This window comes from Piliocolobus tephrosceles, chromosome 1 (genome assembly GCF_002776525.5).
Source record: "Piliocolobus tephrosceles isolate RC106 chromosome 1, ASM277652v3, whole genome shotgun sequence".
NCBI classification, from domain to species: domain Eukaryota; kingdom Metazoa; phylum Chordata; class Mammalia; order Primates; family Cercopithecidae; genus Piliocolobus; species Piliocolobus tephrosceles.
In genome coordinates this window covers 137,170,640-137,182,201 of record NC_045434.1, presented here as the reverse complement: position 1 = coordinate 137,182,201, position 11,562 = coordinate 137,170,640, and the positions used below count along the sequence as shown (strand labels likewise).

Genomic DNA, 11,562 nt, shown 5'->3' with positions numbered 1-11,562 from the left:
TTCAGCTAGGGTTATTAATGCTAAAACATCACAATTAAGGCCACAGAATCCTTGATTGTTTGTTTATTTATTTATTTTATTATTTATTTATTTCTGTAGAGATGGGGTTTCACAATGTTGCCCAGACTGGTCTCAAACTCCTGGACTCAAAGGATCAACCCACTTTAGCCTCCCAGAGTGCTGGGATTACAGGCATGAGTCACCATGCCAGGCTGGAATCTTTGATTTTATACTAAGCTTTCATCAAGCCTTCTGAGATTAAAAATCTACTCTTGCTATTTGATCTGGGGTAATTTTCCAAAAGCAGTAGGTATGAAGTGATAAATTAAAAAGATAAATCTTTTTTAAAAAGTCAAAATAGGAAACTCTTTTGTGTGGAAATGTAGCTTCAGAAGCTGGATGCGGTGGCTCACACCTATAATCCCAGCACTTTGGGAGGCCGAGGCAGGCGGATCACGAGGTCAGGAGATCAAGACCATCCTGGCCAACACGGTGAAACTCCGTCTCTACTAAATATACAAAAAATTAGCTGGGCGTGGTGGCGGGTGCCTGTAGTCCCAGCTACTCGGGAGGCTGAGGCAGGAGAATGACATGAACCCTGGAGGTGGAGCTTGCGGTGCACTCCAGCCTGGGTAACAGAGGGAGACTCTGTCTCAAAAAAAAAAAAGAAAAAAAAAAAAAGAAAGAAATGTAGCTTGAGAAATAGCAATAAACATTTTTTGGCAGACTGCAAAACTTACATTAGAATATTTTAACATATGTATAATTTTTGTTTGTTTGCTAAGACAAGGCCACATATCAATACATTGTTAAAGTATAGGTCATTCACAACAAAACACTTGCCTGATTAATAGCAAAAAAGATGCTCTCATAGGCATCCTCCTGAGTATATACACTGCAGCTGTAGTCATCTTCATCTGTACCAGAATATCCTTTCAAAAACAAGTGCTTAAAAGCAACAGTGTTATCTTCTTTGAAAGCAACCACCAGCTGGTTACTTAAACCAAAACGAACAAGCTAAAAAATAAAATAAAATAGAAATACATGAATTATACCATATATCGGGGAGGCAAATATCTTCTCACTATCATCAACCATTACCTATAAACATCAGAAAAGAATATCAATTTTTTTGGTTTATACTAATAGCATCAATGTCAAAATACAAGTCCCACAGAAGAATAACCCCATCAAGCTACACCAGCAATTCAAAGTAGCATAAAATTAGAAGAGATCACTGCTCCCAATGACTAGTGACCCTACTGGCCTTTAATTAAGAAAGAAAGAATCCAAATCAGCTAAGTCTCAATCCATTTTTCTCATACTTGGATTTCAAGTTAATTGTTTCCAAAATCGATTACTTAGTAAAGCAGTAACTCATCGTATTGATTTAAGATTTAGAAATTGGCTGGGCGCGGTGGCTTGAGCCGCCGCACTTTGGGAGCACTTTGGGAGGCCGAGACGGGCGGATCACGAGGTCAGGAGATCAAGACCATCCTGGCTAACACGGTGAAACCCTGTCTCTACTAAAAAATACAAAAAACTAGCCGGGCGAGGTGGCGGGCGCCTGTAGTCCCAGCTACTCGGGAGGCTGAGCCAGGAGAATGGCTTAAACCCGGGAGATGGAGCTTGCAGTGAGCTGAGATCCGGCCACTGCACTCCAGCCTGGGCGACAGAGTGAGACTCCGCCTCGAAAAAAAAAAAAAAGATTTAGAAATTGTAGTATTTTTTAAAATCACAACTATGTTTTACATATGTCTTTTAAAAGTGTTTTTTGAAAAGTAGCCTACATAAATACTTACTCCAGCTAGGAGGTAATAGTTGTCAAAAGAATTCAATTAATTCAGCTCTGTAAGAATTCTTGTATAAAATTTACACCTGAGAGTTTCCCTCACCAAATTCTACAGTATCAAAGCACATGAAAGAATAACGGCTGGGCGCGGTGGCTCAAGCCTGTAATCCCAGCACTTTGGGAGGCCGAGACGGGCGGATCACGAGGTCAGGAGATCGAGACCATCCTGGCTAACACGGTGAAACCCCGTCTCTACTAAAAATACAAAAAAACTAGCCGGGCGAGGTGGCGGGCGCCTGTAGTCCCAGCTACTAGGGAGGCTGAGGCAGGAGAATGACGTAAACCCAGGAGGCGGAGCTTGCAGTGAGCTGAGATCCGGCCACTGCACTCCAGTCCGGGCGACAGAGCAAGACTCCGCCTCAAAAAAAAAAAAAAAAAAAAAAAAAAAAGAATAACAGAGCATGCTTTACTTGTATGATGTCAAACCCATTCACTGTCACCAAGCATCCACCTACTCCCGAAAAATGCCCACTTATTCTCCCTTTCATTGTAATTGTATTCTGGTAGAATTCAGGCACCCAAGGGCTCTCTTCACCAGAAGTGAAAGTTTTTTCTTGGAACCCAAAAATGGAGGAAATTAACACCAAAAGTTTACAAAAAACCCAGGAAACTACACACACAGCTACACAAATACCCGATCACGCACGCACTCCCACATGCACAAGCGTACATTCACACTCTCTCACATGCATGCACTCTCATTCGTGTCCTCTCTGTCTCTCTTACATACACACACAGGCAGTGATGGTAGTCAAATCTCTATAAGCCCTGTCCTACACACCTCTCCCCACCTCCCTAAGTGATCTCTTCAGCTGCCTTATAAAACAATGAGACTAGAAGGTTTGCCCCAAGTCCTCACTCAACTAAGCCACCAAATTTTGGGACTGTTTTCTTCATATGTAAAATTAGCAAGTGTAACTAGAAGACACTGACAGTTCTGTTATTTGTTGTCATTCCATGGTTCAATATGATACATCTAAACAATAATATACAAGACACAATTCTGAACAATTCAGATAAAACTAATGTTAATTTAGCTGGGTGAGGTGGTCTGTGGCTATAGTCCCAGCTGCTTGGGAGGCCGAGGTGGGAGGATCACTTAAGCCCAGGAGTTCAAGGCTAGCCTTGGCAATATAGCAGGACCTGTCTCTAAAAAAATAAAGTAAAATAGCTAATATCAATTTGCATATGCAAACAACATATAGGCATAAGGTTTTTTCACAGTTTACATTTTTTAGCTTTTATATTTTGTCGTTTTAAAAAATACTAAACGATTAGGAAAAATCGTCACCATTTTCAGCAATTATTATATGCCAGATACTGTGCTAACTGCTTTACATGCAGTGTCTCCTTTACCCCAAGTGGTCTATGAAAATGTTACTACTATTATTCCATTTTACGTATGTGGAACCTGAGATTTAGCTTCATTAAATTGCCTAACTCACCTAACCAGAATGGAAGCCAAGTCTAATTCCAACGTCATCTCTGTTATGCTATAAAAACAACTTCCTTCTGCTGAAAAAGTTTTTTGGGATGCTTCTTATAACAAATTTAAGTGCTAGCTTTTCAAAATTAGGAAAGGCAACTATCACTTGAGAATGTACACAGATGCTACTGTTCAGCATTTGAGACTCACCATGTCACATTCCTCAAATGCCGTGTCAAAGGATTGTGCAACTGCTAAAACTCAGCTATTCTAAGGAAAACATCAGATAAGAAGTCCCACATCATTCCAACTTGTGCTGAAAATTAAGCAACAGAAGGTTATAAGTTCTAAGCATGTGATTTCTGTCAATGGTGCCTGTAGAAGCCAGAAAAGGTCATGTTGCTCTTGAAAGCTAAAATGTAAACCAGGGAAACAACACACACATGATTGCTTCAAAGTTTTATTAAAACTACTGACACATATGAAAAAACTGGTATACACACCACACATGAATGAAGTTCTTCAATCAAAGTTTGCTGAGTGCTTACTCTGAGTCAAGCTGGGATACAATGTGGAAAAGAACAACACTGCATGGTACTGAATAACAACTCTTATCTGTTGAGAACCAGGCATTGTGCTAAAATTTATTATTTTTCATTTAATTCTCAATACCCTATGAGGGAGCTATTACACTGTGCTCTGCAAGGACAGGAATGTTTTTCCTTTTTCCCTACTATTATATACTCAGGAAATGAAATAATGCCCATCACAATGTCAAACACTGAATCAGCTGATGAATATAATCCCATTTGATACATCTGAAGTCAAGTAATTTATCCAGGTTGGAATATCCAGAAAATGTTAGAGTAAGGATCTGGACCCAGGTCCGTTTGATTCTAGAGTCTGTTTGTTCTCTCAACCGCTTGGCCCCACAACCTCTTAAACTGAAATGCTGCCAATTTAACTCTAGAGGCAGGGATATGAGACCCATTCCTCCCACATTAATAGTGAAGCTAAAGAAACAACAACAACAAAAAATGTGAACTAGGGAATGAACAAATTGACCATGAAAGTAGTATATAGTTTGCTGATATTTGAAGCCACAACCTTAAACTCAGAGCTCATCAAAACTCAGCTTTGGGGATGAGAGGACTCTGTTGTAATCTCTGCTTGGAACCTCCCCTATCTGGCATCAGGAGCAAGAAATTTCCTCCATTCTATTCATAGAACAAGCCAAGATCAAAATGCATGGCTCAGCACTGGGGAAGGTTGGGATTTTTATATCATCTCTTAAAGGAGACAAATCCTGGGGAGGAAACTGCAAAGTCCCTTTCTTGTTATGACAGAACCAAACACTCACTGCAGAGTAAGAGTAAGGGAAGATGGTATTGTCCAAATGACTGGGGTTTTTTTTTAAAGGTGTTGACAGCAAAATGCATCCTAGTCCCATTAATTAGACATTAAGATTTGCTGAGAGTATGATACAAGACAGAAAAATAATTACTTATAAGTGTAGTCTGGCAGAGATTGTGAATTTAAGGCCTCATTATGAAATCAATGTAGGATAAAATATTCTGTACCAGGTAAAAACAAGATACTGCTCTAATTGTGTACAAAAGATATGGGAGAGAAAGAGTAGAACTAGCAAAAGAATGTAGACACCTCCCTCAAGATTATAAATTACTGCAGAATTCAGAGTAAGAATTTAAAAATTTTTTTTTCTTTCTCATCAGCCCTCATACCCATCCCATTAGACTTGAGGATGGAGCACAAAAAAAAAAAAAAAAAAAAAAAGAAGAAGAAGAAAAAAAAAAAAAGAGAGGGAGGGAAAAGTGAGATATTATGCAAGGAATGGTAAACAAGAAATCTGCTCCAATTAGATATCACCCAAATAGCAAAATTTGTTAGAATGATCCTATATGGAAACAAAAGTTTAATCCTTCCCAATTTTATTAGGGGAAACAGGGTATGCCCATATGAAAAGTAAACTATAGTTCCCAGAAATATTTTGTTATTTAAAGTAAAATTAGTAGGCCGGGCACAGTGGCTCATGCCTGTAATCCCAGCCCGTTGGGAGGCCAAGGTGAGAGGACTATTTGAAACCACAAGTTCAAATATAGTCTGGGCAACAAAGCAAGACCCCATCTCTACAAAAATAAAATAAAAAGCCAGGTGCAGTGGCATGTGCCTTTAGTCAGCTGTTTAAAAGGCTGAGGTGGGAAGATCTCTTGAGCCCAGGAGTTCGAGGTTGCAGTAAGCTATGATTGTGACACTGCACTCCAGCCTGGGTGACACAGAGAGACCCCACCTTGAAAAAATAATAAAAAATAAAATCAGTCATGTAGACAGGAAGAAGTACTAAAGAAAACCATGTGCTGGATGGTCAGGCAAGACCCAGTGGGGGAGATGGGACTTCAAATAGTACCTGAAAGGTGAGGGAGAAAAAGAATCACCCTGGACTTGGAGGAACAAACAGGATGTGGAAGAGAATCATTGGGTTGGCCTGTCTGACTGGGATTTGGGTAGGAAATAGCAGATGAAAACTTGTTGGAAAGACAAGTTGAAGGAGACTGGAACTCTTTGAATTCCAGGCTAGAGAGGTGAAATTTTCTTCTTGGAAAGTAGGGTTTTTGTGTTTTGTTTTTTGTTTTGTTTGTTTTTTTTGAGACGAGTCTCGCTCTGTCACCCAGACTGGAGTGCAGTGGCGCCATCTCAGCTCACCGCAAGCTCTGCCTCCCAGGTTCATGCCATTCTCCTGCCTCAGCCTCCCCAGTAGCTGGGATTACAGGCGCCCGCCACCAAGCCCAGCTAATTTTTTGTATTTTTAGTAGAAACAGGGTTTCACCGTGTTAGCCAGGATGGTCTCGATCTCCTGACCTCGTGATCCACCCGCCTCGGCCTCCCAAAATGCTGGGATTACAGGAAGTAGGGTTTTGAACAGGAGAGTGACACAATAAAGTTTCTGAACAGGAGAGTGACACAATAAAGGCTATTCTACGAAAAGTTAAGGTGATATTAGCATCGAATGTATATGGATAAGAAAGGTAGGCATAAGACAAAGCTAGAAGCAGCCTAATTAACTGATCTATATTCCTACACTGCAAATTCTGAGGACAGGACCTATATCTAGAATAGATACATTATTGGTTGCCAAGACCAAAACTTCAAAACCAAGAATGAGAATGAAAATAAGCTAACAATAAGCATACACATTTAACAATGTCTTTGCATGTCAACCTTGTTGTTTCTTTGGAAGTAACTTGCTTTCCCTAAACTTGAGCTGGTACATATGGCATGTCATACACTGAAAAGCCTCTTTATGAACACAGAATAAAGAGGCAACTCTAATTATGGCAGGGACCTTCTCCCATTTCTAAAACTACATAAAGGTATTTTTAAGTATTTATTTTTATGTTCCAGAAATAACATCTTACACACCTCTACACTGATAACAGAATGATTATTTGCCAATAGAGCCACATATCCCTAATCAGTTTAAAAGGGCATATGTTTCAAATATAGTTAACTATGGCAATGATTCCCAACCTTGTTGGCACCAGGGACTGGTTTTGTGGAAGACAATTTTTCCAGGGACTGAAGCGGGTGGGTGGGGGTGGGGGTGGGTGGGTAATGGTTTCAGGATGATTCAAGTGCATTACATTAGTTGTGCATTTTATTTCTATTATTACTACATTGTAATATATAATGAAACAATTATACAACTCACCATAATGTAGAATCAGTGGGGGCCCTGAGCTTGTTTTCCTGCAAGTAGAAGGTCCCATCTAGGGGTGGTGGGAGACAGTTGACAGATCATCAGGCATTAGATTCTCATAAGGAGCGTGCAACCTAGATCCTTTGAATGTGCAGTTAACAATTGGGTTTGCACTCCTATGAGAATCTAATGCCACCACTGATCTGACAGGAGGCAGAGCTCAGGCAGTACTGCAAGCCATGGGGAGCAGCTATAAAAACAGATAAAGCTTTGCTCCCTTGCCTACCACTCACCTCCTGCTGTGCAGCCTGGTTCCTAACAGATCCATGGCCCAGGGATTGGGGACCTTTGACCTATAGAGAAGCCTCCCCAATACTGGTTCAGCAATATAGGCCCCAAAACTAGAGGAAAACTCTGATGGCTGTTTTGATACCGGTAATAAAGAGTTCAACAATATGAACTTGAACAAAAGGTCTAAATGCAGCTTTTGTATAATCCTGATAGTGCCTGGGATCAGTGTTTACTTAGAGCACATTGATACGATACAAGGAAAACTTAGGATTCTGTAAGTCTGAAGACAAAAAAATGCAGATTTTGAAAGTATATTTGAATAAGCTGTGTTTAATAAAGAGAGTTCCAGAACACAAATGTGTGTCACTCAGACATAGAAACCCCTCACCACAGATCGACATTTATTCAGCATTTACAGAACCTGTACAGAGAGGACCTCAGGATCTCTTACTAAGATTGTCTTCTAAACAGAACTTCAACCTACCCTCTGCTCTCCAGAGTCAACATAATTTTAGTTTTAGGAACCTGAGTGTGGGCTTTTCAGAACAAAAGTCAAGTACAGAACACATGAAAAGAGTTTTGTCTTGGGGTGAGGGAAAAATCAAATGAAATAATAATATAAGTTACCTGTGTGGTGACCATGACTATCTTCAAAATCTGCAAACCCAGTTTCCACGGAATCTGGCATCTGGCTCGGTATTTTTCACAAGGGCTCATGAAGTAAAACTTCAGGTCTTCCCTTAGACATTCTTCTTTCATCTCAGAATCATGATGTGCCATTGCATTTCTGTCACAGAAGATTAATTTTAAATACCCAGGAAAGCCTCTCTCTCAGCTCCTTTTGAAGTAACTTGCTTTCCCTAAACTTGAGCTGGTACATATGGCATGTCATACACTGAAAAGCCTCTTTATGAACACAGCATAAAAAAGAACTCTAGTTATGGCAGGGACCGTCTCCCATTTCTAAAACCACATGAAAAATTATTCCAGACCCTCTACCTCCTACTTTTCCACGTAGCTACCCATCTTGTTCAAAATGGCCAATCTTGGCCAGGCATGGTGGCTCACACCTGTAATCCCAGCACTTTGGGAGACTGAGGTGGGCAGATCATTTGAGGTCAGGAGTTTGAGACCAGCCTGACCAACATAGTGAAACCCCATCTCTACTAAAAATACAAAAATTAGCTGGGTGTGGTGGGGGGCCCCTGTAATCTCAGTTATTAGGGAGGCTGAGACAGAAGAACTGCTTGAACCTAGGAGGAGGAGGTTGCAGTGAGCCAAGATCACGCCACTGTACTCCAGCCTGGATGACAGAGTGAGACTCTCTCTCAAAAAATTAAAAATTAAAAACAAAATAAAAAAACGGCCAATCTCAAGAATTATAAAAATTGGATTTTACTTACAAGACTCACCAATTCCTACTTCTTAACATAGAGCATTCACCTGTCACTAGAGAAAGTATGTGTGTTTATGTTTGTGTGAGTGTGTACGTACGAATTGTATGTGAGTGAGTATATGAACAAAAACCAGACAGGACATTTTCATGATACTCCAGGTATGACATTACAGAAACTTAGTATAAATGAATGGAATTAGATTGTTATGGAAGAGGAGAATCTTCGTTCTGTAACTCTGTACTGAGAGAAGGACTATGACCCTTTTTTTGGATAAAGTATCAGTGATTATATGATTCCAGAATATAAATAGCTTCAAAAAGATAAATAGCATCTCTCAATTTAAGCCTAGTCAGGTATTTGTCACTTTACATTAATAAAATTTTACTTTTACTATTTCAAAGACTCTGGACTCAGGAATGGGCACATGACTCAAGGTAGGCCAAAAAGAACCAATGAGAGATAGTTCACAGGACTGTTATTGTAGTCCCCAAAGTGGGGTGCAAAAAACAATCCATTGGGAGTATAAAAAATATTAGTATTTCCATTTTATTATTTACATTAAAAACTAAAAATTGAACTCCATAATTACTATAACATAGAATATACATACAACACAGCAATATAACTTATAGCATATGTACACCATAACAAAGAATATACATTATATAACACACAAAAGTAGTATCTAGGAGCATATCATATATAAAGAAATATATACATGTTGGGACTATTCTGCTCAACTTTTACTGTTAGGTACATAATCAACGAAGTTTGGAGATCACTGACTTCAAGCACAGACTGTGAGTCCAGAATTCCTAAAATCTATCTCACCACCAAAGGAGAGCTTGCCAGAGACTGCAGCTGACACAGAAGATCAGGTAGACAGAAACTATGCCTAATAACAATACTTGAATTCCTGGATCCAGCTGTTCCTGAAGTAATCCATCCCAAGTCTTTCCATTTGAGTCAACAAATACCCTTTATGGCTTAAGCCAGTTTGAGTTTGACTTCTTGCCTTAGGAAGTATATTGATGGTAAGTGTAAAGAATGAACTCTAGTAAGTTATGCTAATCATTAGAGTTACTCATTTCTTGGAAAGGTTTTATAATTGTGGGTCATTTTTAAGGATTTTTTACTGGAAATATGTAAGTGACATATTTTTATACTGACTGATGATCTATGTGATCTGCCTTGACTGACAAATCTAAAAGAATCCTAAAAGGGGATGCCCATTTTAAGGCTTATTGTCAGTTGTTAATAATTTAAATAGATTTCTAAATATCTTGTTTCTAGGATTAGAGGGCTAAGTTATTCAGAACTATCCTGCTGGAAAGCAAGGAAAAGAGGAAAGAAAGAGAGAAAGCAAGGAAAGAAGGAGAGAGGAAGTGAAGGGAAGGAAGGAGGGAAGGAGAGAGGGAGGGAGCGAGGAAAGTAAGGAGAAAAAGGAGAGAGGGAGTGAGGAGAGAGAGAGTAGCGGGGGGGAGGGAAGGAAGGAAAAGAAAAATCCTAGATACAATACATACTTCTTGAGGAGGGTGAAGAAGTACCTTTAAAAGACTGAAGAGTTAAGGAGAGCAAGAACTGAGTCAATCTTGGCGGATACCTACATGAGTAACAGCCAGCTGCCACAATTCAAGTACATTCAGCTTCCGTTCTGTGGCCTCAGGAAAGGGTAACAAGAGAGCCAAGATTCTAGGCCCAAAGGCATCAAAACTGCCTGTCCTCAAATTTATAGGACTACAGAAAAGGCCAGAGTGGTTCCAAATCAAAGAAAAGAAAAAGGACAAAGAGGTTGTTTTCTCAAAACAGTGGTGCAAAACAAGGCATTTAATCAAATACTTAAAGAATACTGGCCAGGCATGGTGGCTTATGCCTGTAATCCCAGTACTTTGGGAGAGCGAGGTGGGTGGATCACTGGAGGCCAGGAGTTTGAGATCAGCCTGGACAACATGGTGAAACCCCATCTCTACTAAAAACAAAAAAAATTAAAAAAAAAAAATTACAGGCCTGTGTGGTGGCACATGCCTGCAATCCCAACTACTCAGGCAGCTAAGGCATGAGAATAGCTTGAACTCAGGAGGCAGAGGTTGCAGTGAGCCAAGACTGCACCACTACACTTCAGCCTGGGTGACAGAGCAAGATGCAGTCTCTCATATACATATATATAATAATACACATATTATTTATATAATAAATATAATAATAAATATAAATAAAAGAATACCTTGTGAGCCATGCTCTACTGGAGACATTTTCCTGCCTTCCAGGAGCAAATGTGAATAGATAAAAGTATGATACCATGAGTTAAGAGTTATATTGGAAATATTATCTAGGTGTCCTGCAAAGAGACAGTGCTTGATGCAGCCCAATTGCTTCAAGAGGCCTCAAATAATTCTTCTGACTGCTGGGTTCCTTTGACTGAGTGGCCACTAAGTGTTCAAGAAATGATAACTGTAAATGATGAGTTGATGGGTGCTGACAAGTTGATGGGTGCAGCACACAAACATGGCACAAGTATACATATGTAACAAACCTGCACGTTATGCACGTGTACCCTAGAACTTAAAGTATATATAAAAAAAGAAATGATAACTGATGTGAGCATTGCCCTTAGAAACTTTATTAAGAAGTCTCAGGCAAAAAGAAAAGAAAAAGGTCAAAGTAGCAGATAATAACTATGAGATCACTCATTGTATTACACTACTTATACTATCTATCCTTCCATAATTGTTTCATTTGGGCATTTACAGAGCAGTTGTAACACTTTGAGCAACATGAAAGATGAAAAATGAAAAAACTAGCAGGAAAAACATTTCCCTCAAAAGTACATGAGCCAACTGGTGAAATATAGGCTAGTATTAGTCAACTGATGATAAAATGA

At 39.5% G+C, this 11,562-nt stretch overlaps 1 protein-coding gene across 7 annotated transcripts in view; it reads right to left on the bottom strand.

Annotated features, from left to right (window-relative positions):
- Positions 1-11,562, bottom strand: part of MCOLN2 (mucolipin 2) — a 73,134-nt gene that overhangs the window by 37,088 nt on the left and 24,484 nt on the right. For 5 of the 7 annotated variants that reach the window (XM_023208490.2, XM_023208507.2, XM_023208514.2 and 2 more), the window contains exons 2-3: positions 7,912-8,071; positions 844-1,017 (exon numbers count right to left, since the gene is read on the bottom strand). In XM_023208490.2, coding sequence (XP_023064258.1) covers positions 844-1,017; positions 7,912-8,064 — 327 coding nt within the window. In that variant the 5' untranslated portion in view covers positions 8,065-8,071. Of the gene's footprint in view, positions 1-843; positions 1,018-3,488; positions 3,595-7,005; positions 7,025-7,911; positions 8,072-11,562 lie in introns of those variants that run through there. The other 2 variants (XM_023208524.2, XM_023208532.3) reach the window with 2 other exon arrangements.